General features: G+C 35.3%; 1 protein-coding gene across 2 annotated transcripts; it reads right to left on the reverse strand.

The window, feature by feature from the left end:
• On the reverse strand, window positions 1-27,566 carry DSC2 (desmocollin 2). 2 transcript variants are annotated; one of them, XM_016131210.2, is made up of 17 exons: window positions 27,055-27,566; window positions 19,319-19,403; window positions 18,241-18,440; window positions 17,195-17,314; window positions 15,777-15,932; window positions 14,316-14,460; window positions 13,186-13,352; window positions 9,849-9,983; window positions 9,430-9,615; window positions 7,260-7,516; window positions 6,990-7,132; window positions 5,464-5,691; window positions 3,450-3,686; window positions 2,926-3,050; window positions 1,430-1,696; window positions 848-893; window positions 654-759 (listed from the first exon to the last, which is right to left on the reverse strand). In XM_016131210.2, exons 1-16 carry the CDS (start codon window positions 27,121-27,123, stop codon window positions 858-860), a joined length of 2,556 nt encoding a protein of 851 aa, XP_015986696.2. In that variant the 5' UTR covers window positions 27,124-27,566; the 3' UTR covers window positions 654-759; window positions 848-857. The 2 variants fall into 2 exon arrangements, with proteins under 2 accessions (XP_015986695.2, XP_015986696.2); XM_016131209.2 differs by lacking the exon at window positions 848-893 and having other exon boundaries at window positions 1-759.
• Between the last annotated feature and the right edge of the window lie 373 nt (window positions 27,567-27,939).

The raw sequence follows: 27,939 nt of genomic DNA on the forward strand, positions 1-27,939 counted from the left end.
AAGACCAAAACCTTTCAGGAGTAAAAATACATTCTTAAAGCACTTTTTAAACTTAAATTCGACAAGGTGGGTAACAGAAAAGATAAATTCAGTGCAAGATTTCATATAGAATACAATCTAGAAACTAAATCCCACCAAAATAACAGTCAATGCCTGGTTGGGAATCTCCCTCTGCATTATGAAGAACGATCATGTTACAAGAATAAAACGATGTTAAGAATACAGTATATATACTTTAGAATGTTTAGGAGAACAGTCTTCAAGCACCACACAAACAATTAATTAACTAGGTAATCAGAGATCACATTAAAGCAAGGTCTCTACAATTTTCTATCAGGTTATACTTAAGTAGTCCATGATATAGACTTGAATTAATTATATTTTATTGCACTGTAAATTGGCTGTCATTATTATACCCAAATGTAAACAATAATGCATATCAAAATGAAGGGGAAAAAGTCCCAAACATAGTATCTTCTTTTTCAAAAACTTGGCTTTTAATTAAAAAAAAAAAAAATAGGTGATAAAGCCACTGACTCTTATAGGATTGTAAGAAGGCATTCATCTCTTTATGCATGCTTCTGCTAGTGTCTTAAATTTGGGTTCCAAATGATCCAAAAATTCAAGCCCATCCTCTTCTTGTCGTTCACTGCAACAGCCTACAGAACCAGCCACTGATCCCTTTCCTTCATAGTTGTACGTAAGGACATAGTCTTGGGCATGCTTATGATTGTCATCCTGATTACACAGCTGTACCTTCTGCCAAGGGAAAAAAACATAACATATTTTATTACTATTATTTTAAACACCAAAACTTACTAACATAAAAATAATAGCTTTGATTTACCTTTCATTGTTTAATTTTTAATCAGAGTGTGTCCTCTAATGGATTCCTACATATAGAAAATTCACATGATTGGTCTGTATCGTAAATCACACTATAAATACACTCACTATATAGCCTGTTTCTAAAGGTCACACATGTGACAGCAAGTATAGAAGTGTCTATTTTAAGTAATCATTACTTTTCCTTCAAAATTTTTGCCAAAGTGAAATGCATCCATTAAATTTAATTCAAATTAATATGGGCTCAGATCTTTCCACATAGGCATAGTGACTGCACAGGCTAGAATTACCTTGTATCACACTTTTAATTTCTAAGACAAGACTTGTCAGGCGGACATAGTAACACAAAGTCATGAGAAAAATCATTTAACTAGCTCACATTATTTCAGTAAGAACTAAAAATCCAACAAAATGTGAGGAAAAGTAAAGATCCACTTCGGATCTGAACATAATAACTAAATCAAAATTAAAGAAAACTTAGTAGACTAATAATTAAAAATAAATATCAGGCCACGAAATTGTAATTATTTAGAAAGTTGAAAAGAAATCAAAACAGATTTGTAGGACACGTATGGAAACTCACTTCACCGAGATGGGGCTGAGTGAAATTATGCCACTCGGAGTAAGTGTATTTGCAGTTGTCCACCTCCACGAGTCCTCCCCTGCAGGGGTCCAGGGTGTGCTGTCCGCCTCCTTTATATGATTCCAGAGTGTGATGATGACCAGCCCCCTGGCACGATTCCAAGGTCTGGTGTCTTCCTTTCACCATTTCAATGGTCTCTTGCCCTCCATTTTTCACTCCCTGACCAGAAATGCCCACAGTATGAGTTGTGAAGCCATTCGTGGAATACTGAAACGAAGAAGTTTGCATTAGGGAAATACAGAGGAGGAAAAAAAAAGAAAGAAAAAGAACACACTATACAGATAATGCCATGAATTTTTGTGCTAGAAGGTAAGCTCTCTGAGGGCAGGAACTAAATTTGAGCATTCATGAGTACCTAGTTCTTGGAACCCCAGTATTTCGTTCATTGTCTAACACAAGAAACAAATTGCTGATGTCAACTGATCTGTACCTTAAGACAAATTAAAAAGCTTAATGCATATTTCTTTTTTAAAAACTTCTTAGAATATTGTACTACTTCAGTTGTTAAAGCCTTCCAGAGTCTCACACCTCAAAATAAAGATTCCAAGACTATTGTTTCACATGCATTTACCTTTAGTTTAAATTTATTCTCTTCACCTGACTAGAGCAGAAACAAATAATGATCAGTATTTTTATTCAGTGTCTCATCTAGATCCTCTATAACTAAAACAAAAATAATAGAAATAAAGTTGCCATAAAAATCAGCTGTAATAATAAATCCTTGCGATCTAAATAAATAAAAAGAAATCAGCAGTGAAAATAAGAACACCAAAGCTCTGGCCACTGATTTTCTATGTTGTGTTTTTGTAGGAAACCTTAATCTTTTCCAGTACCTTCCTAGATGCCAACATCCTTTGGTTTTCTAAATCTTTCCTGCTCTGATCATCGATTATGCTTTTTGTAGGGAATTTATTTATTACTCATCCACACACTAGGTTAGAAATCAAAGTTGGGGCAATGTAATTACTTGCTGGCATTGGTTATTTCAGGTATTTGACCTAAGGCTCTTTTCTAACCAACATTAGAGTCAGAAAACTCCATTAAAGTTCTTCTCACGCTGATCAAAGCTTGTAGTCCATTTTATTGCTGTTGCCAGGAAAAATTAAAACAATTATGCTAATGACATGTAAATAATTAAATGCAACATTTTTTACAACACAAACAAGAATTTCAATATAGAAAGAAGACTGGGCCTAAAGTTGAAATTATGAAACATCTGAAGTAGAAAATAACAATGACATGATGAAAGATTTTTACTATTAAGTAACATCATATGGCAAAATTGAAATACTATCTATTGCCATGAGAATCGATGTCATTTTATCTGTTCTATAGGACCGTGATATTTTATATATAGTAAAAAAACTTCGTTCAGAAAAGAATTATAGTAAGCCAATTTATTCTTTGTATTTATTTTAAAAAGAGGAACTACTTACCACTTTGTCATCTCCAGGAGCTTCAGTGTTTGACACAATGAGGTTCTGCTGGGCTAAATCATCAGGAACTACTTTTGGCTTTTTGGCTGCTCCTGTTGCCCCACAAACTAAAGTAAATAAAATACCTGAAGAACGAGAGAAATTACTTTAGTTTATCATAAAACAATGTGAAGTTATGAACTTATGATGACTCATACAAAGACAGATTTCTAGAAAACAGATATTATAGCTTGTGTCAAAGTAGCATACAATAGAAAAAGTCTGCCCTAAGCAGATATGCCACAAAGACAAGCTAAATACTTGTATTTCTGAGTTAAATTTTATGATTATGTTAAGCTAACACTAGAAGTGTACATGTACTTTCACTATGTAAGTTAAATATGTGTGCATTAAATAGAAACACAACTGTATGTTAAATAGAAATACAATTATATACAAATGAATAGCACGTAAAACAGTGTTGACCTATGAATGTGTCTTGAAAGTTTTTTAAACCTATTATTTGAGTTTATAAAGGGACTTACAAAATAGCAAGGCTATGCCCAACAATATTGCAAGGATGGCCCACTTTCCAAGTTTTACTTCTCCACCGCCAGTCCTTGGACCTGTGCGATATGCGCAGTCGGTTTCGGTAACACAGTCACATACTATGACGTTCAATGGAGTGAGATGTGACAGGCCATGTTTATCTGTAACTCTGACAGGTACCGTATATTGTCCAAAAGGAGGGTCATTTTGATAGGAAAGTCGTGCTGCTGTACCTGAAAGAAAATAAAACCAAGTGCTATAGAATGCCACTGATTTCTCCTGCACAGAAACAACTAGTGACAAGATAGTCGTCGAACTTCCCTACAAATGGATATTCCTGATGAGATGACACGACTGCTATGAAATTGTAAATGTGAATGCACTGAGGAGTGCTAATTTCCAGTCACTGCAAACACAATGCCTATAAAACTTGTGAACACTGCCTTGAGAAAAAGTCTTTTGATTTTTGTGATAATATATTTCTCTCTCTATAAATCAATTCTTTCTATCCTAACTAATAGACTTGTTAAGAGATTTTTTTTAATCGCAACTTTAAAATTTTTAATATAATCATTCTGTGTATATTTTTTTCTATACATAATTCATCAGACAGTAATAGTCTGAAATTCCAGACACAGTGCTTTAACTTGCCACCGAGACTTCCTTATGTCCTCTTTTTCTTCACCCATTCTATTCTCCCTTTCCTTTCTTTTATAACCTTTCTTTTCTAATTCGCTGTATTGGGAAATTAAAAAATATTCACTGAAAGCATGGAGTTGAAACTGTTCCAGGTCATTTTAAAGGCACACCTCATTCAGTTTACAGTAGATCTTGGATCATGAAAACTGAAGGGCAAGAAGCCCAGGACATCCTCGTCCATGGATAGTACAGTCAGGAGATGGAGAATGTACTGAAAAGTTAAGAGCTGATGTAGAGAGTGATGCAATGGCAATATGGAGAATCGCCTTTACTTTTTCCATTCTTGACACCATAGATCCTGTCGTGGATAAAGTCAGAAGTACAGACTAAGAGCCAAATTAGGGGAGAATTCCAAGTAGAAAACAATAAATTAGAAATGGTCAGAAGTCAAGGTAGCAGAAAGAAGAGAGTATGGTGGATACTGATACACACGTAGATCACTCTGAAATCAAGGACTTATTGTCCTACTTGCTTGGGAGACTATCAGCATCTTCAGAGATTGTGCCTTCCTGTCAAAGTTCACGCCTCTCACGGCAGCCTGGTCCACTGACTGAGCAGGGACGGTGTAGAGAGGCTCAACTTGGAGCCACTTTGAAGGGCTAATGAGCAAAGACTCCCCATGGGGTTAGCTAAGACTGTCATCTGGCCCGAGTTGCAACTTGGCTTCTTTTTTTTTGCCCAATCCTGCTTCCCTTCCTGTCACAGCTATTGATGCCAAGCAAACTCCTTAATAAAAATCTGCCTGAGAAACTCTGTCTCAGCGTCTGCTTCCTGAAGAACAGACCTGTGGTATATCAAGAGTCCATTGTGGAAAGAATCTGTGTAGAAAGAATGTACACAAGTCAGGAAGTGATTATATAAGACCCATTCTAAGGGTGGGTATGCATGTGTGGAGTGAGGATGAGAATTCACACAGCTTCTAAGGGAATGCTGGCATAGGATTGATCAGACAAAGGCATTAAAGAGACTCACTTCCTACCACACCAAAACTGAGAAACTTGCTTTTTTTAATGGTGGTTCCCACACAGTGAATGATTCTATTTCATCAAGGGGGGGAAAAAAAAAAAAGTATTTTAGGGTGAGGGGAAGATGAGGAAGGTGAAGGTGGTTAAAAACATGGAGACCAAGAGACTAGACTGGGTGGTGAGCACACAATGCATTACACAGATGATGTATTAAAGAACTGTACACCTGAAACTTATGTGTTATTGACCAATGTTACACCAATACATTTAATTTTTTAAAAAAATAAAAAAGTTTTTTAGATGTCCTTATGTTGAAAAGGACAAAGTAATGTTTAGAAGTACATACTGTTAATTTTTCTCAGTGTCCACATTCTTTGTGTGTCTGAATTAGGAGCACTCTCCAAACTGAAGTCAAAGGGTGGGCCATTTACAGGGTCATCAGGATCGAAAGCAACAATCTCTGCAGAGGACATTACGGTTTTGCAGATTATCACTGTCTGTTTAGGTATTATTGGGCCATTATCGTTCACGTCTTCAAGTTTAATTCTCAGTGTCCCAGTACATGTTCTTCCATCTAGAAAATCAGATATAAAAATACAATCTTTTAATGTTTTGAGCTTCCCCTAGGAAATTACACATTGAAATAAATTTTTAATATTAGGCACTTGTAACATATAAATGACAGTAACAAGCACAATCACAAGCTATGTCCTTAGGGAACATTAAAAGTAAAACATTATCACTTTCAAATGGGTTGTCCATACAATAATTGCTATTTAGATTTGTCATTCAATCACTAAATAGTTGTAGTAGACATGGAAAATTTTATGGAGGTAAGTTCTGACTGATTTTTAAAAGGAGAAAGGAAAAGAGTATGAACAGATATTTCTGGTACATTTCAAAGCACAAGGAAATTTGAGGTAGAAAAACACAGTATGCATATCTATGTTCTAGACATAACGAACAGGAAGGCAGATTGGTGGGAGTTGACACCAGAGAGAAAAGCCAAGGGACCTTGGAAACCAAACTAGAGAGCTTGGAGTTCCATATCCATATAGAAAACACTGACAGTTTGGGAGACAGGAAATTTAAATGTAGAAGGTATGTATTTGGAAGATTAGAACAAAAATAGTACATGTATATGTTTAAAGGGTGAAAGACTCCAGAAGAGGAATATCATTTGCAAACCAAAATAATCATTCTTTGGTATAGCCTAAAGAATCTATTTATCTGTGTCTTCAATGAAAACGTCCTAAATAACTATTTTGTATAGGGCACTGTAAAATCTGGGGGATTCAAAGATGAAGTGGTCTTGGGTCCAGGCCGTGAATTAGTAATAGTTATGATGTCCAAAGCTGAACACAAACACAAGATTCTATCTCTAAATCATTTATTCTTTCTGCTTAATAAGGGGGCCTTAGATATCAGGAGTGGGTTAAAGGATGGAGAAAAAACCTGTGCCACCCACTGCCTGGGGCTATGTCTTATATAAAGCTGCTGGTTGGTTATAATTTTAATCCAGTTGACAGAAACTGTGATAGTTCCAGCATCATCATAACCCACCAAGTTAAGAACTGGTTCTGAAAGGTGGGCCACAGAAAAGGACGAGGGGAAGGCAAACTCAAGACTGCTAATTATGATGGGGTCAAGTGGGAGAGAAGAAAAACCAAAAACGGAAAGCAAACCAAACATCTGCCATTAACGTTTTAAGTATTTCCATGACTGAGTTATTTATAACTAAATCTAAAACTGAGGGTGTTATTAGAAAGCAGACGTGAGTTAATAAATTATAGCAAACCTCTCAATTATTCTATGGATCATCTGGGGCAAAATACATTTTGAGACTGTACAGAGCTGACTTAAAGTTCTTACCTTTGTCTGATGCAAGGATTATAACATCATATGTACCATTTTTGATGGTCTCTGCTTCTCTATCTAAGCTTCTGAAAGTTGTGATGGATCCTGTGTTTTCATCAACAGTGATCCAACCTTTTGGATCATTTATTTTCTTATACCTATTAATAATGATAAATAAAAATAACAAAATGTATCTTAAGCCAAATTACAATACTGGTATCAAAATAAGTTATAAATTTTAAAAACATGGTAAATTTGGAGTTAATTAAATTGAATTATAAACACCTTATGCTACTGCTACTTCTTGTTTCTGGGTCATGTGCTTTATATCCATTGCTCCTTGTTTTCGCTGGCACATTTTCTTTAATTTGAACAATTTGTACTGGAGGGTTACACTCTGGGCCCTCGTCCTGATCTTTTACATTAACAGTAACTGTTGCCGTGCTCATAGCCGATCTTGAACCAACCTCTTTAGAATATGGAGCTTCATTAACTACACCAATTTGCAGGGTCACCTGTTGTCTTTCTTCATAATTCAGTGGCTACAAAAGCAAGTGTGTGGAAAATCAGACATTTAATATTTGGCAATGCTAACTAGTACTGTGTATAATTAGTTAAATCTGGAAATATGTAAGTGCTATGTTGGAAATAGTTGTGAGAATATTAAACATATACCCAGAAATGAGGTTGTGGTGGGAGAAGGGCAGTCCTTCAACTGACTCAGTATTTGGTGAAGCCAGCAAAAAATAAATTAACTAATCTAAACAACAACAACAAAAACCCACAACAAACAAAAAACTGTTCCTCAACTGCAAAGTTAACACAGGTATGTCATAGGTCCTGATAATGATTTCAGAAAGTATTGAATGAATGTGTTTCATGATTAACCCTTTAGGAGGTCCACACCTTAACCAACACTTATTTACTGGTCTGTTAAATTTGGGACAGCTTATCCTACCCTCCTGAAATGAATACATTTTTTTCTACCTGGCTTAGAGTAGAAAACATGGGTCCAATTATTAAGAAAAGGGAAAAGAAAATAAGAAGCTTACAAACATTATACTTTTAAAAAAATCTCTTCTATTGTAGTTACTTTCCAAAAAAAACTTGTAGTACCAAGTTTAATAGAAGGTTTTAATTTTATCCGATAGTAGTTGTAATGAGAACGGGTGAAGCCGTTTCCTAGAAGACAGAAACTGAGTCAGGTCTTGCACTTCACAGAAATGAATTTCCTTCTTAGAATACCAAGGATTAGGGTAGGGGTTGGGTGAAGAAAGAGACAAAATTTAATGGACCGTTCTTTGCTGTTTTGCAACAGAGAAATTAACCCACAGACTGCAACTAAATTTTATGATTGTAGGAAAAATAGATTAATCGTTTTCGATCCATGCATCTTGTGAATATGTACAAAAAGGACACTGCATAAACCCAAGATTGGATCATATTCTAGTAAAAGATGAAGCAGATATAAGCCTATGATCAGTCTACAGCCAAAGTCGCTCAGACCACTTCGTGGGCTCACTCTGGCTCCTGAATTAGCAGCAAGTTCTTCTGAGATGCTGTAGAATAGTATTAACAAGAGGTTTTAGAAGTATTTATGTCCTTGAACGTCTGAGAATTCCCATTCTGAACCAGAAAACTAAGGTTGTAATGGACACTGGATACAGAAGAACAGATCTACAAACAACTTTCCTATAGGTCTGACCAGAAGTAATACATCATTAGAGAAATTCAGTAAATAAATGGAGGCTCCCTGACCCAGCTGTAGAAAGAATGAGCTAGGAAAGTCTGGCACTGTCCCACTGGAATCACAGCTGTACTAGTTTTTGAATTAAGAGATGCTGGTTACTGAGTAAATGCTACATGTCATTTGAACACACACATATATAATTTTAAATAATGACTTTATATAAGGTTCCTCATACTAGTAATTTTCAATTTTTGAAGATACTATAGTTTCTGAAATTTAAAATGTTACTTATAGATTGTTGAGTCAATTGATCAAGTGGTACAAATTTCAGTTATAAAATAAATAAGTCACAGAAATATGATGTACAGCATCATGATTATAGTTAGTAATACTATATTGTATGTTTGTAAGTAGCCAGAAGAGTGAATCTTAAAAGTTCTCGTTACAAGAAAAAAAATTGTAACTATGTATGGTAATGGATATTAACTGGACTTAATTGTGATCATTTTCAACATACACAAGGATCAAATTATGTCATTCACCTGAAACTAATATAGTGTTATGTCAATTATGCCTCAACTTAAAGAAAAGGTTCTCAAAATTAATATATCCATCCCATTATATTTTAAGAACATAGCATTTACATTTATCTATATATCTATTTTATTCCTACATTTACCAGAATGCCTTTCTTTTCATTAACTCTAGTATACTAATCTGCAATATGATAAACTACAAATAACGAATTTACTAATTTATTCTTACCTTAATGACACACAGAACTCCTTCATTTGTTCTGGGATCTGTTACAATTTTAAAATTTCCATTTTCATTGCCCTTTAAAATGGTATAATTAGCTCTCCAATTGGCAGTATTAATTAAATCCTTATCCTCAACACTAACACGTAAGATTTCCACATCAACTTTATTTTCTTCCACTGATGTCACATACTAAAAAAAAAAAAAAAAAGTTCAATTAGTAATTTTTACAAAAATAAAACACCACGTGAAGGGAGCTCTGTTCTTCTATCTTCCAAAGTACTCCTTTTACATAATTTTAAATCCTAAGTCCAAATTGTTGTCAGAGGATATTTCATTTGAAATCATGTGGCACAACGGAGATGTGTGCATTTAGCAATAATACTGGGCTGTATATTTTTCTTTTATTGGTATCATGTACTTACAGAAGAACGGATAAATGTTGGCAAGTGGTCATTCACATCTTCAATGTGAATGATGCAAGATGCAGTGGTCTGCAAACCAAAATATTGACCATTCATGTCTTGTACTTTTATTTTCAAACTGTATTTGTCAATTAACTGAAAAGAAATTAAGAATTTAATTATTGAGTGAAAACAACATTATAAATGAAATTTGAATTTATATTCTATATTTTCCTTGCATTAAAAATTTTAAAGGTACAAATTTCATAGCTTTCATGTACTGGTAAAAGAATATTTCATCACACTAGTACTTTTTAATTAATTTATGAAAATAGTAGTAGTTATTTCTCAAATAGTACATTTGAAATTGCCTGATAATTAATCAAAACCTCATGTTCAAAATTACATAGAAGTGACTCATACCAGTCTTATAAGAAAACTTTGAAGTTAAATATCCTCCTTAAAAGAGACAGATTTTAAATATTTACATTGATAAGAAGATCTTTAAATGAACATGAAAACAAGGGTCTGGGGTATGTAAATTTTTCTCTCCATGGAAAATAAAATCTGGCTCTTAAAACTTTCTATTCACTAGTTAAAAAATGTGTTTCTCCTCCTAATGGCTTTATTTATCATAAGTAATTGAGATATGGATTATAAATAACACTAATAATAATTATCATGGACTAAACAGAAGATTTGGGTTCTATTCACAACTCCCAAAATAATAAATGTTAATCTCAGGGAGTTGAAAATTCTCTTTACCTAGGTTTCCTCTTCTAAAGAACAATAATAATAACACCTTTCCAATATAATTCCACTCTCATCATAAGACAAAATAATGTGCCAAACTATCTTAACCTTCTACCTAAAATATTCACCCTTCTCTTAATAGCTACCTTCTTTCCTTAATTCTGTCGCCTCTCAAGTTTTCTCATCCTCATGAATTACCTAAAATAAACCAAAATTTCTCTTGACCGCTATGCTTTTCATACACAAAATTTTCCTGATCTACTCTTATCTCATAACTAATCACATATGTTGACTAGAAAAATAATGGTCTTATTGCATTTAAAAGTTCTAAAACCTCATGCTTGTATACTTTCAGGAGAGAATACATATTTTGGTTTTACTGAACTAAGATTTATTGGAAACAACCAATTCGTTGATAAAACAAAGAAATAAAAGCTTTATGGGCCTAATTATTAACTTGTGATATCCTCAGATGGAAGAAAAATTCTGATGTTTAAAGGTCTTAAAGTAACAGATAAACACTGGAATCCTGAGGTCAAAAAGTGATTCCAGAGCATGCTTGGGTAAAAGCACTCCAAGACTCCTTCATTAATTTTCAGCTGATCCTATCAGAAGAACCTATTCAAGACTTGATAAAAAAAAAAAAAATAGATTGATTTATAATCTGCTTTATCTTGAGCACATAAATTCCATTAAAAATCTGTATAATATGTAGTATTGTAACATCCATTCATTCATTTGTTCATTCATCTATCCAGCGAATGACATCGTATTCTTTACTGGCACAGACAATAAAAATAAATGAATTTATAAATAATAAAATAAATAGGTACCAGTTTCACTTAAAAATTTCCCTGTAGATGCAGCAAAAAATGATTAATTTTATTAAATTTCCATGTGAAAAAAAGGGAGGTATGCATATAGCATTTCTGCAGTGTAACATGGTATGGTGTTCTTCTCACACAAAAAAGTACTTGTGTGATTATTAGTTGTTTTTTTTACAGCAAATAATTTTTACATAAAAGACACCTATGTTTATTCAAATTGGTATGTTTGGAAGACATTTTGTCAAGCAAAGTGAATATGTCACTTCCAAAAATAAAAAATATATTTGTCACCAATAATAAATTGGAATGTTTAAGCAAAAATGAGAATTCTGGAAAACTTTTTTCATCCATTGTGACATTAATGGAGGTAAATAGGTGATTTTTTTTTTTCAATATTGTTAATTGACGTGTTAACATTTGGTAGATCTGCATGACTTAGTGAATTAATTAATATTTTCCAATTGACCCATTTGTTACAAATCATACATGGGTAAACTATTTATACATAGTATAAGATAAACCAATAGGTTTTAATGTAACAAAGTACAAAAATTCGTTGATAAAGCTTCAGAGTATACATTGCAAAAAACAGTTAAGAAACTACGACCTGTCAAGTTTTGGTGTAGTATCAAAGATTAATATCCACAACGTTCTGAACTTACTATTAAAATACTCCTTTCTTTTCTAACTTCATATCATGTTAGATTTTCTTTATATATGTTAGCTAAAACTGCATATTAGACTGCATGCAGAAGGAGACATGAGAATCCATCTTAAATCCTCAATAATATTTAAGACTGTAAAGGGATATTGAGATCGGAACATTTAAAGACCACTGCTCTATTCTTTGAGGGATAGAGGAAGGGGAAATGAATCTGATATGAAATTTTTGGAATTAAAGAAATACCCAATAAACACATATTACTATATTTTAAGACTAAGCATTATAATTGTAGTAAGTATACCAGATAAACTGTTATAAGAATTCAGATGAACAAATGCTTGGTGGAGATGGAAGAGTTGAATAACCAAGTGAGCAAATTATTAAACTAGGATGGTATCAGTAGAAGTGGACAGAATATAAAAGCAAAATAATTTTGAAGGTAACATGGACATGCTTTGTAAAGTGATTTGATCTAAGGGACAAAAGGAGACATCAAATACAATTTGGAGAACATGAATTAAAGGAATTAGAAAAATTATTAATAGGAAAAGGGTGTATTAATGCCTTTTTGACTAGAAAATACGGGAAATACAGCATGTTTAGAAGGAAAGAAGAGTTGGATTTCAGATGTACTGCATTTTAGGTACCTGTAGAACATCCAAATAAAAATTTCTAGCAGTCAATGGAAAATGGTAAGCCAGAGATAGATATAGACTTTCTTTTCATTTATGCAAGGGGAAGAATATAGATGAACTTGTCAAGGAAGAGATGACACAAACAGAAAAAGCATTGTTCTCTGTAGATGACAAATTTCTATACGTCCCCAAACTTCACTTTTCACTTTTCATATTTAGTGTTTGTTTTTAATACTATACATATATTTATATTAGGAAAATCGAATCCATAAAACACAATTCAGCAGAGAACACATTAGTTTCAAAATTAGCACACAGTGCGGTTAATGATCTCCATTAACATACTTAACATTATAATTTCTCTAAAATTAGATCAACATGCTTTTCAAAAACACATCTATAGGTGATGTATAGAGATACGCAGTTACTATTAAATAACCACATGACAACCAAATTTTATTTGCTAATATTTATGTTACCTCTCTGTCTAGCTGAGATGATGTTGTGGTGATCACACCTGTAGTTGGATGCATAGCAAACAGGGTGGGCAATGCTGGCAACTGCTCAAGGATGGAGTACTTTAGGCGTGTGTGCAACGTGTCAGGTTCATCTTTGTCAGTTGCACATACCTGTCCCACGGTAGAACCTACGTATTGAAAAATCATCTTTAATTTCCAAAACTTTTACATTTTAAATTTTCCGTTTATTTCATTCCTTTCCATCTACTTGAAAATGTTTTGAACCACTTCCTTATATATTAGAGTAATAGTTTTTATAAGTTGGTGGATTTTATATAAAGTATCACTTCCTTTTAAATATCCCAGGAGCCTAACATTTTGGAATTTGCTGACTATATCCCTATTCACTGTGTTTAATGTAAAATTTTATAAATGTTAATAAAATCTCTCCACGACCTTTTTATTTCTATACTAAAGAATTCTAATTATTCTTTAACCTTTTTCTATTGGTAAGCTTGTACTTAAATTGATCAAATGGATCAGTTTCCTCTGAAAATTCTTGGTTGAGTTAGATCTTTCTAGAGGAAGACTCAAAAACTGCATTCTGTTTTCCAGCTAACCTGGTCCATTTTCACAGGATTGAAAAAACATTTATATTATTCTCAATAACCTTTATGATCATGCCCAGACTATTACCTATCATTTAATTATTATGGAACATCAGTAAATTTCTTCAAAGTTAAGACCTCAGGTGCTCAAAAGCTTATTCTTTTTAGAGTGTGTCCTCTTAAAAGTACTTATTTTATTTCACACAAGAAAGCAAAGTAACATTTGTTGAGTAATATTTCTTAGGCACTGTGCTTGGCATTCCATGTGTATTATGCTTCATTTAATCTTCATAATGATCTTGCATAGTAATATCCCATGTTACAGATAAGGAAACTAAGGCTTATCAAAGTTAAGGAAATTACCCAGAATCACAGTACACAGCTAGCTAGTGAAAGGTGGAGTAAACTCCACCCAGAGTAGCCCGACAGGCAAGTCCCTTATCCTACCTTGCCAGCAGGATATGCTGCCTCACAACCGCACAGTAAAACTCCGTTTCTGAATTGAAACGTCAAGTTACCAACATTGTTAAAGTGAGTACTCACCAACTCCGCAATTTTCAGCAACTGTAAAAATGTAAGTTTCTTCTGTAAAAATTGGGTAGTTATCATTTTCATCCTCAATTTTAATTATTAGGGGCAGTGGTAGTTCTGGAGTATATCCATCTGGAGTTGTTGCAAAGGCAATTATCTATGAAGAGAGTAAAATTTTTTTAAAAAGGCAAAAACAATCAAAACGTATCAAAATACATTTCAAACTAGCGTTGGCTTTAACTTGTAGACTGTTCGGTATAGCAGTATGAGTTTCACCATTTGTTTTTGTATTTGGATGTGGACACAACCTTAATGCCATGAAGTGATTAATTTCATGGTGTAGTATAACATTTTATGTTTAAATTTGTCTAATATAATGACATAAATAATCTTGGTTTCCTCATCATTGCCGTATTGTTATACATGAGTGTAATGGTTTTTACAATTATTTCCCCAAAACAGTGTTCAGGATTATTTTGTTTTGGTTTGAAAGTTTCAGATGCATGAATTTTAAATACAGCTTTCTGGCCCTTTTTTCACTTTGGATTCTTAGGATTCCAAATTTCTCATGTGCAGTTAACTGAGATATTGTTTTATTTTCTACTAATTAAGATTTTAGGCATATCGATGGTTATATTTAGATAACTGTCTTTATAGAAATTTATTAACTTAAAAAAGGAGAATCAGAAATAGAACAAATGAATGGCTGTAAATAGTGTGGAGAATATAATTTATTTATGATTTTATAGTATGAATTTCAATTCTAGTTTTTATCATAATGTCTATCATTGAAATAGCAGAACAACACAGATATTTAGAGGGCCATGTTGTAGCAATTTTAATCCTAAATATTTAATTCAATATTTGCCTATCTCTTCGGTTCATTTAGTCTACTGATGAATAATTAATTAATTCAAAATAGATGTAAATAAATTAAAATTGAGTTGAGCTAAATCGCTAGGTTCCATTGGGAAATCAATGCAAGATTAGGTTAAATTCTTACATTATTAACTCTCATTCCGCCATGGGATGTTACCCAGATGATGAAAAGACTGAATAATTTTAGTTAAGTGCTGTCCATACTCCTGAATTGCTCACGAGTTAACTTTCTCCCATTGCAAAGCAACTGAGACCTAACTTCCAACCTTCACTTACCTCCTATGGTGTCTCTATCTGTATATAAAGAGGTTCACAGATCTTTATCTTTTCTACCAATTAAATAACTCTTCTTCAAAGTGATACTTTTTTCTTTAAAAAAAAATTATAACTATAATACCAAGAACTTTCTAATAGAATCTAAAGCTATTTATTCTGCAAAATTATTTTTGCTTCAAGCCAAGTTTAAGCTATCAGATATAGACAGAGCATAGATGATAAAATCAAAAAACAGAAAAGGGTAAATGAACTGAGAATGAGAAACAAAATAGCCCAGCTTAATAATTAGTAATATAAAAGGTAAACTTCAGACTTTACCTCAAAAGACTCATACTGCTCACGATCTACAGCACGAGTACAGTACAGGTTTCCAGTATCTCTCTCTACATAAAATAAATTCATGGGTTCTCGGTCTACTCCAGGCCCTCTTATAGAATAGTATATAGTGTAATTTTGTGCTGTATCAGATTGTACCTAGAAGGGAGATATTGTACACGAGTCATATTTTTATTTCAGCAAAACTTTCATCTATACGATTATGTAATAACATTCCATTTCATTGAAATAACTACCCGCCAGTTATTATATATGAATAAAAAGAGAGAATAAGGAAGCCTAACAATTGAAAAATTTCAAGAGCAAGGCATGAAGAAAATAATGTAACAGCATCTTAGTTTTCCAGAATAACTAAAAGATATTTTAAAGGCTAAATGGGCCTACATGGACCAAACAGTTAAGACTTTTCCTGCCTTAGAAAACAAAGTATTCTAAACATGAAAATTATCCCCCCCTTTTTTTTAAACCTGAATTTTTAATTTTACATAATATTTGATATATTGCATTTAAAGTATTCTGTCTGCAGGGCAAAAACTTGGACAATGCTTTCCTTAATTAGTTTTTGGTATTTGTCATCATCTTCTTTATTATAGGACCTGAGTAAAGTGGGGGGAAGGAATGAGAATAGAAATGGCATAATATTCTCACGAGTGTGATATTCTGGTACTTGATTCAAAAAGCAAATTTTTTCCAAGTCGTTTTCAACCTCTTAGTAAGATCTTGACTATGTATCAGGATGATTAACACAATTGTTTTCCAACAATATCTTTCTCGACTTTAATGTGCTATTCTCTCAGCCGCATTAAATTGTTAAGATATAAAGGAGATTCTCTCTCACCATTTCAAGAACTGAGGGAAAAGAAACAACTCATAGATTGTATGGAAGTGGCCACTGATAGTGGAAGAAGGAAAGATTTGCTAGGGCTTCCACTAAAATAAAGAGAGAGAGAAAATGTGGATCCAGTATGATTTAAGCAGTGGACTTGGGGATAGTAATAAAAAGGTGTATATGTCTTCCCCCTTCATGGCATTTGTTTGTCTTTCATTAGCAATTTCATCCTTTATTATGGAAGATGTTTTGGGGGCTTTTAGATTATACCCAGGCTGTTATATCCTTGATGATACAAAACTTCATTAAGGAACCATGTGTTTCAGAGTACTATATGGGTTTCACAGTTTTATAAATGACCTTTGAATGATTAAAACTGCAAATAAGTATATGCAGATATAGAGAGATATATTTATACCCATATATTGAAACATATGTGCACATCCTCATTTATTCGTCTATTCATACACCAAGATTTTTTAAGTAACTGCCTACTCATTGTCTAAATTTAAAAAAAAAAAAAAAAAAAAGGAAACTATAGACTTTGACCGTGGAAGGAAATAAATTGTACCTGTTGAAGAAAAAGTGGAAAAGGACCCAAGGAATTCTCCACCATTGAACAAGGAATCGGAGCCCATCTTCTCTTGGCACGTCTTAGAACTTTTTCTTTAGAATGATTTTGCTTTGGTACCTCAATTTAGAAGACAGAAAAAAAGAATAAAGTCAAAAACTACTTTATTCTCAAACATTAGAACTATGATACATCTTTCTCCTCTCATGAGGATTAGCTGGCTGGGGTGTAAGACTGTGGTAGTGCTTAAAAAACAAACTAGATGTCAACACTGCAAAAAGATAAGAAATAAGTGTCCTAACTTATCATGTCAATCTTCTTGAAAAAATAACTTGGTAGGAATATGGAAAAGAGATGAAATTGGAAGCTTAGAACCAAAACTGAAAAAAAAAAATTACTTTTGCCAAATTGCCATGCAAAAACATGGGAGAGATATGCCAAGAAAATAAGTAAAGTATGTGCCCTTCTAAGTTTAGTAAAAGCATCTTCCACTCACCAATAACTTGGAAGAGCCAGGGAACCAACAGAGAGATCTGTCAGACGAGGAGAGAAACATGTTGACCATTCTCAATCTGCTGCAGAGTAATGGCCAATGATTGAATAGAAGTCATTTTGACCTTGGGTGTCACAACATAATAAGCATGTGTGAGGTCCAAACCTCAACCTAAAACAGTCATCTACTTTCAACGACTACAAATTATGCTGTCTAAGCATGAGGCCTCCAGAGATAGAGTTTCAAAATTTGTTTTTTAAAATCTGTTCTACAGGAAAGATCAAGAGATGCTCCTCTGTCTAATCTCAAGCTCTCAGGCTGTAGTATATCCCAATTTCTCCTTTTATGTCCTAGATGAAAAGGAGTTACAACCCCTAATTAATCTATGTTGTGCAATCCTTTTCCATCTGAACACTATGAAATTGTGCCATGGTTTTCATTCTCTTCCAAACTAAATTATTTTATGTCCTTTCTGATTCCACATCTTCCCTGGCAATGTTAGTGATACCTGAAGACAATACTTCATTATACTTCATTTTATGATTTGGTATACCTTTATTTGATGCTCTAAAAGTACAAGTATTTTCTTCTCTTCCAGGTTCTCAGTGTTGGAAAGTGTTATGGTAAAATTTCTCTTCTCTGAGGACAAAAGAATAGCATTTGTTGTATAGACTGAACCGTCTTCTAAAATTTGGAAATCGGGATCACTCGAATGAATTAGATTTGCAGATTTAAAGCACTCCTTCAGGTTAACTGTAAAAATGATACACAGCAATTATTTGTAAAGTAAAACATGCGATATATAGTTTTAATAGTAATCTATGCATTTTGGGAAAGCCCAAAACTTAAAATTAACTATATTGACACAATTTTTCCATCTTTAAAAGAACATAGGAAACTTTATGGTTAATTAAGTTCTGGTAAATATATATATCACTTCTAATATTTACTTTATAATTATTTAAAGAACACATTTGTCTTGAAATAAAGGCATGTAAACCCCATTGTTTGAATATTTAAATCAACAAGAAAAAGTTGTTCTTTATTAACTGAAATTAACTATAGAGTAACACATAAATACATTTGAAGTATGTTAAACGGAATTTAGAAGATTAAAATTGGCAGTTATTCAACTAAAATATTACCGAACTCTTACAACTATTATTAAATAGCAGTCATTCTGTGTTCTCATCAGTCTAATCTTTTCTTATACAGTTGAGTTATGTAAAAAATTAATTACTAAAAAAACAATATGTGGAAATCAATGTCAACAAGATGCCAAAATGTTTTAGGATAAAAATCCAAAAACAGTACCATTAAATTCAAGAAATACTTTCAACACTATTTCTCAGTTTTATAGAAGCATGTTATAACATATACCATATCCTTCAACTAACGTAAATACTAATAATTTTTATTACTCATACTAAACCTTTTTATATACTTCATATAATCATGTTTTCCAACAAAAAAATAATTCCTTCCATTGGCGTGATATCATATGCTTACAAACGATAATGTACTACATTAGTTTTAACTCTTAGAGTCAATATAGTTATCCTTCTAAAAGTTACACTAATTTTACAAAATCCTGCCAAATTAAGATATAACATATTTTATCAGTTTCTTACCTCTGCCAACAAATACCTCAGCATCTAGTTTTGAGGGAATACGCAGTGTCACTTTTTTGCAGGCATCACAGGCAAATGTTAAAATCTAAAAAAATCAAATCAATATTATGCATAAAGAAGATCCTTTAATGTATATATAGTTCATATAAATTATAAATTTATATAATTATAAATCAGTTTATATAATTAACTAAATAACAAAAAACGTACACTGGAGTAAGAAATCAGAAAAAAAAATTGTATCCAGGGGAAGAATAAAATAATAAACTAAGAGTCATGGCTCACTCCTTCACAAAGCATGTAAACTCAGAGAATTCCTTAACTTCTTGGGCTTTGCTTTCTACTCTGTAAAAAAATAAAGTTAATAGTAATTTCACTAATTTGGTGGCTATATTGAAGAACTAATGACAACCTATGTAAGAGAGTGCTGAAACTATTAGGAAGACAGCACAGGTATGTAAATAGAAAAGAGAAACAAAAACAAATTTAATGAGCCAAACAGGTGTTTCAGTTAATTGTCAATTCCTAAATGAGCTATGGTACCAAATCAATGATATCCTAAATAAAACCCCAATGCTTCTAAAGAGTAGTATTAACTCATTGCCGTGGAGTGCTTTGGGGAGTATTTATGTATAACTCCATAGTAACAAGCACATAACTTTGAAACACAAACTTCTCCTAAATGAGAGTTATGGTTATTTTAGAAAATATTTCACTTAAAAAATTTTAAAAGACTTAGTGATTTATGTTGAACCAATTCCAATACAATATATATTTAAACGCAGCGAAATATAATTCTATTTTCTCTGAAACTTTACAATAGATATTTTCGAAAGTCACAATTTTTTCTACAGTTTGACCAAATGCAAGATAAATAAAACTAGCATTTATACTGTTATTTATAAAGTCTATAAACATAAATGAGAATCAGCAAAATTTGGATAAAAATTTTTACTTCCAATACATATTAAAGAACCTTTAATTATCCAATTTAAATTACATGTGAAAGATAAGGTAAACCAGAGGTTATATTTCACTTGGAAATTGGAGATGGACACAATAAAGAGAGTATGTTTGAACTAGAAATTAAAAGATGAGAAGAATTGTCACTGGTTGCATAGTCAAGAAAGGATAGGAGTAGAGTCATACGACTGAGGATTCCAGCTCAAGGTGACTGAAAGCGTACATCCACTTATTCGATCAACATTTATGAATTGCTTACTAGGTGTTAGGCAGTGTTCAAATGCTACAGCAATGAACAAATCAAAGTCCTTGACCTCATGGCAATGACATTATAATGAGACAAAAAACTAATACACAAATGTACAAAGGTCACTTGATGCCAAGAGATAAATGTTCTGAGAAAAAATAAAGCAAAAGGAAGACTAGAAGCTTGAATGAGATGAGCAAGCAAGCCAGTTCATTAATGGAAACAGTTTTCCAAGTAAGCAAAAGAAGGACAAAAGCCCTGGAAGGGTACTTTACCTGGTATCTTGGAAGAACAAAAAGGTCATAGTGGTAGTGCACATTGAGGGATGAGTGATAGGAGATGATATTGAAGGGAGACAATCAGGGGCATATCATGGAGGGCTTAAAAGGCCATAGTAAGGGGTATAGATTTTATTCAGAGTGCAAAGAGAAGCAACAGTGGGTTTAGGAGCTGCAGAGTGGCACACATTTACACAGAATTGTTCTGGTGGCTATTTGGACTATAAAGGAGCCAAAGTGGAAGCAAGAGATGAAGTTGGAAGCTACAGGAGGAATCTAAGAGAGTGAAGATGATAACTTAGACTAAGGTAAAAATGGTGAAGAAGGTAAGAAATGGCTGAATTAAGACAATACTTTGGATAACAGTGTCCTAGACATCCATTCATTCATGCATTCCATAAGCATTTACTGAATTTCTGCTATGTATCAGACACAAAGCAGCAAACATGATCTTCACAAAACACTCCATTCAAGGGCAAGGCATATTTGTAATTTCAGTACAGTAAGATAAATGCTATGACAGGGAAGTACAGGGTGCCATGGGAGAGCAGGGGAAACTAGTTTCATGTAAGAGCCAGGTGACTCCAAGTTAGCCATGTCAAGAGGAGGCAAAACTAATATGTTCCAAACACAGGAATAGCACATGTGAAGGCTCAGAGATGACATAGACCTGAACATGAAATGTAGAATAGATGGTGCTAATAGCACATGAGGGACAGAAGTTCAAAATGGATTCAGAGAAGTAGATGTGGGACAGATTGTGAACAGCATTAGTGAGTATATGATCTTTTTTCCTAAACAGAATGAGAAACCAAAGATTTGTTTTAAGCAGAAAAATTACATAAGTAGATCTTGATTTGAATAAGGTATATCTGACCAGTATGGAGAATGCATCTGGGAACAATTTTCATTTCTAATAATGGCAACTGTGTCACTCAGACAAATCCCTATGCCAAAACTGAAAATGATAGATACATTTCTTTTAACCACTCTAAAACATCTAGCAAGGAATTGCAAGGCAAAAACTGAGGACAAAGCTAGGGCACAGAGTGGTAACCAGAAACGACTTCTGATCTGAAAAGATTTGACTCTGGTTTTTTGGACTTCATAGACGAGAGTTGATATCAAAGCACAGACCAGCCTAACACAAGAGACCACATTAATCCAGGACCCAAAAGCAAAACCTTCAATGTAACAGTGAGCTGGAAGTACTGGCCCTTGCATAGATTTGAAATCTACATTCATACAAGTTGTTTGGTCTAGGAACCACAAGCCATTAATTAGCTTAAAGAAGGTCTGGTATGTGATCACCACCATGAATGCTGAAAGAATTTGACCGAATTCGATAATCATTCTTAAATTTTTAAAAAATTTCCCTCACCCTGCCCCCAAAATAGGAATCAATAAGTACTTCTGTTAGACAGATACGAACAGGAAAGAGAGAAACCCACAAGAGAACAGATGTAGTCACTATGAGCCCTGATAAGCCCTTAGAGATCAAAAACCAATCCTGACCCAGAGACACATCTGCTCTCCCCCAAAACAGCACGTGTGACCAAGCCCCTTTTGTCCTTAACCTAACCCTCCCCTAATTATACAGCCATTATAAGAAATTAACATTGCAGTTAGTGATGTATTTATCATGTACCTGATGTCATGACAGCTCTGAAAGGGCCAGAAACTGCAAGAACAGGGGTGTCTCTCAAGTCCAAGAGAAGTCATTCCCTTTCCCCAGAAAAACCACCCCAAACCACAAATATTCCACCCCCTAGTTAAATCAGTAGATAAAGTCCCTACCCCACCATGAAATGGCTTAGCTCCCTCTAGAGCTTGCTGGCACTCCTATCTGAGTGTACTTTTGCTTTCAATGAACCTGAGCTATTGCTTCACTGTCCATGAATTCTTTCTCCTGGCGTTGACGAGATTCTGGTCAACTCCTCCGTGATACTTCTTCAATATGATTTTTATATTATATTATAATCACGACATCAGTGGAAAAGCACTAGTGGTAAACTCACAGGCTTTCTAAGGTCATTATTTGTAGTTAACATTACATTAAAGTGTATAAGGCAAGAGGAAGGCATTAGATAGCATATAAATTGAAAAGGAAGAGGTAAAGAAAAATCTCTATTTGCATTTGATATGACCGTTTACCTGGAAAACCCAATTAAATGAACCAATAAATTACTGTAAAACAAGAGAATTTAAGTAAAGAAGTAGCAATGACTTAAAATACAGAAATCATTAGTGTTCATATACATAAATAAAACCAGTGAATTAATATAATGGAAGAAATCATTTTCAAAAGCAATAAAAAGTTAGAATTCCAAGGAGTAAACTTAACAAGAAACATATAAAGTCTATTTAAGAAAAACATGAAAACATTTCTGAAGGACACAAAAGTAGACTTGCACACACACAAAAATACACCATTATTTTGAAGGAAAATTCAACAACATAAATATATTAATTCTCATTTTATGATGATATAAATCCCACTAATGTTTTTTTCCAGAACTAAACAAGCTGATTTACAAGGTCATAAGAAAAAATAAATAAGAGTAGACAAGAAAATTATGAAAAAGAAAAGCAATGAAAGTGTATTAGCCTTAGCATATATTAAAAGATCCTGTGAAGTCTCAATAATTAAAACAATGCAACATTGGCATATGAAAAACTGAAAGATATTAGATTCATACAAGTTGGAAAGGAAGAAGTAAAAGTTTCTATTCGTATTCGATATAACTGTATACTGTCCATAAAGGCTGTAACTTTTTGTTACGCTCACTAACAACTTATGAGAGTTTCTATTGCCTACACAGCATGTTGTTAAACTTTTGGATGTTTAACAAATAAGAAATGGCATTTCAATGTAGTTTTAAACTCATTTTTCTTATTATGAATGGCGCTGAAATATTTTTATCAGTCATTTTTATTATTTTATGGGAAATTTTCATATCTGTGTTCATGTTGGACATTTCTTCTTGATTTATATTTAGACTTCTTGACTTCTTTACATAGAGCTATTACATAAGAGTCTTTTAAACATGATCTGCAAATATTTTTTTCTACTGTATCAGTTACCTTTGACTTTGCTTATGATGTTTGGTTTGGTTTGGTTTAGTTTTTTTGCAAAGGACGAGTGTTGTGTATGTGTTTTAATATAATTGATTTTCTCAATTTCAACAAATGACTTTTGAAATCTGAGCACTAAATTGGCTTACTTGACTCTAAAATTAAATAGAAATTTATCATGTTTTCTTCTATTATCTGCGTGGTATCATATGTTATATTTAAATTTTTCATCTGTTTGGAATTTCCTGTGGTGTTCTGCATGAAGTATGGATTCAACTTTATGTTTTGCTAAATGTCTGCCTAGATCAAGTACTATTAGACTAGATAGATAGATAGATAGATAGATAGATAGATAGATAGATAGAGATATTGATATAGACATATACATGCACACATATAATACAGAACGATATACATGTGTAAATATATGTGTGTATATATACATATCCTCAATGATGTGATATGCCAACAATCATAAAATAGCTTTCTGTCTAGTCATATACAACCTTTATAGAAGAGAGAGGGAATTGGTAACATCTACTACATATATAGAGTGGTTTATACTTTTATCGGGCAATCCCATTTCTGGTAATCTATTCTATTGATACACCTACCCATATATGAAATAACATATATACAAGTTTATACATTGTGACATTATTTGTAATAGCAAAAAGTAATAGCAGAGGTAAGGGATAGAAGAAATTTGAGATATTTTTGAATGTAGATTTAATGGGACTCGATGGAATAGGGAAGGAGAACAGTGGGGAATTATCAAACAGCTTCTAGAATTTTTACTTGAAGAATGATGTGTATTGTAGCATCATTTATTGAAATATAGGACACTAGAAGAAAAGCAATATTGTTTGGGAAGATAATAAATGCTATGTCACACATCACACATAGTAAGTAGAGATACAGAGGCTTACTGTTCAGTGAAGATATCTGAACCCGTGAAATAAATTTAGTTTGTGGAGTCACCTGTATAATATTTTAGAAACAGGACCTAGAATAGAGAACCTGATTCTGAGTAGTCAGGAGTGAATTTCAAGAATCACGGTGCAATCTACAAGGTGGAATTGTATAAGGAAGGATTTGGATTTAGCAATTAAAATGCCTGATGACCGTAGAGAGGGAAGCTTCATTAGGTGTTTAGCTCGAAGCCAGAGTTCAAAGTGATGAAGACATGTGTGAAGTGAGGCAATATTAGGAAGTGGGGAAAGCTGATTTGTGGAATGGTGAAGGGTTTTTGGGGTGTATGGGAAGCAGGAAATGTCAAGGGCGTCCCCAGAAGTCATCCTTATTTAATAATACCTTCTACTCAAATAGCCTCTTCACATCAATCACACTTGAGGCTCACAACCACAACTGCCAGGGGCTGGCAGGGATCTGCAGAGATGCACCCACCAGCATCAGAACAACTTGAGAGTCTCACACCAAGCCTTCCAGCTTGAATGGAGCAGGAGAGGTGCAACCAGAGCCGAGGCTCTTTTGTCTCCACCCCACTTCTGGTCTATCCTGCTTTGAAGCCAATGAAGGCCACAGAATGGGAATTATTCATGTTATTTATTCACTTACATCTGGTTTCTTCTAAAAAGAAAGTTCTGTGTCTAAGTATATACAAAGCAATGCTATTTATTGTTCCCACCTCTTTCCCTTCAAAGAACAATTAACCCATGGATTTTGTGATTCATTTATTACATTCAGTTTTCTCAACCGAAAACGTTAACTGCTGTGCACCTGGCCTTTTCAGTTATTAATGTGTCCAGGAAATTCAGTTAAGGGTTTCAAGTCCATGGAGTTCCTTGGAAAAGACACTGTAATAATAACAACTACAACTTTGTTACGTAAAATTTTAAGGAATTCAGTGTAAAATGAGAGCGGTAAAGAAGGCGTATTTATCCGAATATTTCAGCCCCCCAGTTCCACCACTCCCAGAAGTCTTCCCTCGGTCTGGCCGTCGGGTTCATCCCCTAGTCTTTCAGGTTTAACTGAAGCCACAACGCCTGAGGGTCGACGTGAAAGGCCATCGGCGACCCGAGCACTCTCTCGCATCCGGTCTATTTAACTTTTCTCCTTCTAGGGGACCGAGGAAGCCTGGTCTGCGGAAACTTTGATCCCAAACTCTCCCAGTGGTTGCTCCCTCGTACTGGATCCTGTGTCTTCCGGTCACCCAATGAGATCCCAGTCTTTTCTGCCAGAAAAGAAGGTTGTCCCGCCCCAAATTACACCTCCCCCTTCCGCTCCCATCTCTGTGTGGGTAGGGTCTTCGCTATTGGCTATCGTGTTTTTTCAAGTGGGAAGGAAGCGGGAGGGCAAGGGCCAGAAGAATCCAGATGCCTCCGCCCCAAATTACACCTCCCCCTTCCGCTCCCATCTCTGTGTGGGTAGGGTCTTCGCTATTGGCTATCGTGTTTTTTCAAGTGGGAAGGAAGCGGGAGGGCAAGGGCCAGAAGAATCCAGATGCCTCCAGGGGGAAGGGGTCACAATGACCATTTTCTCCAAAATTAAGGAGAGGGTAACCTCACACGCCGACAAAAATTAGGAATTACAAAGGTTCACCTGCGGCCCGCCCATCTACGATGTTTAGGAGCAGAGGGTCGAGACCACTGAGGCGCGCGCGTGCACACACACACACGGGGCGGGGGGAGAGAGAGAGAGAGAGAGAGAGAGAGAGAGAGAGAGAGAGAGAGAGAGAGAGAGAGAGAGAGAGCAATCCCGCTTAAAGGAGCGCAGTCCTCTTTCACCCAAGGACTGTGCTTCGAGCGGCGTCCGCCCAGAGGCTCCGCTTTCCCGTGGTCTGAACAGGCAGCCAGGTAGAAGCGGACCGCACCTTTCCAGGGAGTGCAGGAGGTTCCAAGGAGCAGCGAGGGAGCACTGCGCTTCCCGCTGGTACCCAGAGGCTAAGCTTTCGGATGGGCGTTTGCGACTCATGCCACCTCTACCTGCCTGCGCTGATTATATCTACCGGAGACACCCTTCTCTTCTTCGGGATCGTGGCGCCCAGGTCGCCATCCTGTCTTCTCTCCCCCACTCGAACGACTCCGTTTTTTAGCCCATTAACACCCTTTTGGCCCGTCTCTCCCACCCGCCCCTGCTCCCAAAGTGTGCCCTCTTGTCCCCAGGCGATCGGAGTCCCCTCCCGAGAGCCAGTGGCCTGGAGAGCCACTCACCGTGAGGGTCAGCAGGAGCTGCCGGCAGAGGGCTCCGCTCCAGCAACGTGTGGCTGGGGCCGCCGCCATAGGACTCGGGACAGGTCGCCCGCCCAGGCACCCGGAGGCCGGAGTGGAAGAGCTCGGAGGGGCGAAGGGCCGCGGGCCCGGCGCTGGCTGGGTTGGCTGCTCCGCAGAAGTGCGAGGCGGAGCAGGTGGAGCGCGGAGAGAGACGCTCTTCTCGATTTCTCTGAAGCTTCTGCCTCTCACTCAAGGGGCTTTTCCTCTGGCGGAGGGCGGGGCTCCAGGTGCGTCCGAAAGACACCAATCCGCCCCTCCTTACTATTTTCTTAAGTCTTCATTTCTTTAAGAGCGCAACAGGTGGAAACTCCCTCTCGTCGCCACCCTTTTGCCCGCGCTAGGTGTTTCTCACCAGCGGACGCCACCTATATGCTCCATCTGTCCCCCGCCCTGGTGTCCGCCTGAAGGATCAGCAGCTGGCCCTGCCCAGCAGAAGCCCTGACTCTACAAAGACTCCCAGAGCGCGCCGGCCGCGGGAAAGGGCGCGTGTCCGAGCGCGCTCCCGGCTTAGGCTCCACCCTCAGCTCTGCCCTCTCGGACCGCAGCTTGCCCTTCCCTGGGGTCAGCTACAGACCCGCGAAGACCGCCTGTGAACTGGAGAGGTCTGATTTATGTCACAGCTGCCTAAGGCTCACCTATTAGAGGGTTGATTCCAGGGAGACTATTTTACAAACTCTTTACTGGAGTAATTTTAGCGCAGACGTTCAAGTGCAGTTCTGACGTGGTTTTCATCTGTAACACACCTCTCATTGAGGTCTTGGGTTTTGGGGTTTTTTAAAAGAAATTTTATGGCCATTATAACAGTGATACAAGAAAATTACTATA

The sequence above is a fragment of the Rousettus aegyptiacus genome, unplaced genomic scaffold (assembly GCF_014176215.1).
Source record: "Rousettus aegyptiacus isolate mRouAeg1 unplaced genomic scaffold, mRouAeg1.p scaffold_m13_p_12, whole genome shotgun sequence".
Taxonomy (NCBI): Eukaryota; Metazoa; Chordata; class Mammalia; order Chiroptera; family Pteropodidae; genus Rousettus; species Rousettus aegyptiacus.

Coding starts and splice junctions, on each gene's coding strand:
- DSC2 (XM_016131209.2), bottom strand. CDS start 27,123: ATGGCGGCGGCCCCAGCCACACGTTGCTGGAGCGGAGCCCTCTGCCGG. Junction 19,404..27,054: donor AGCTCCTGCTGACCCTCACG/GTGAGTGGCTCT, acceptor TGATTTTTTTAG/ATTTTAACATTTGCCTGTGA. Junction 9,616..9,848: donor CAACATTTATCCGTTCTTCT/GTAAGTACATGA, acceptor TTTTTTTTTTAG/TATGTGACATCAGTGGAAGA.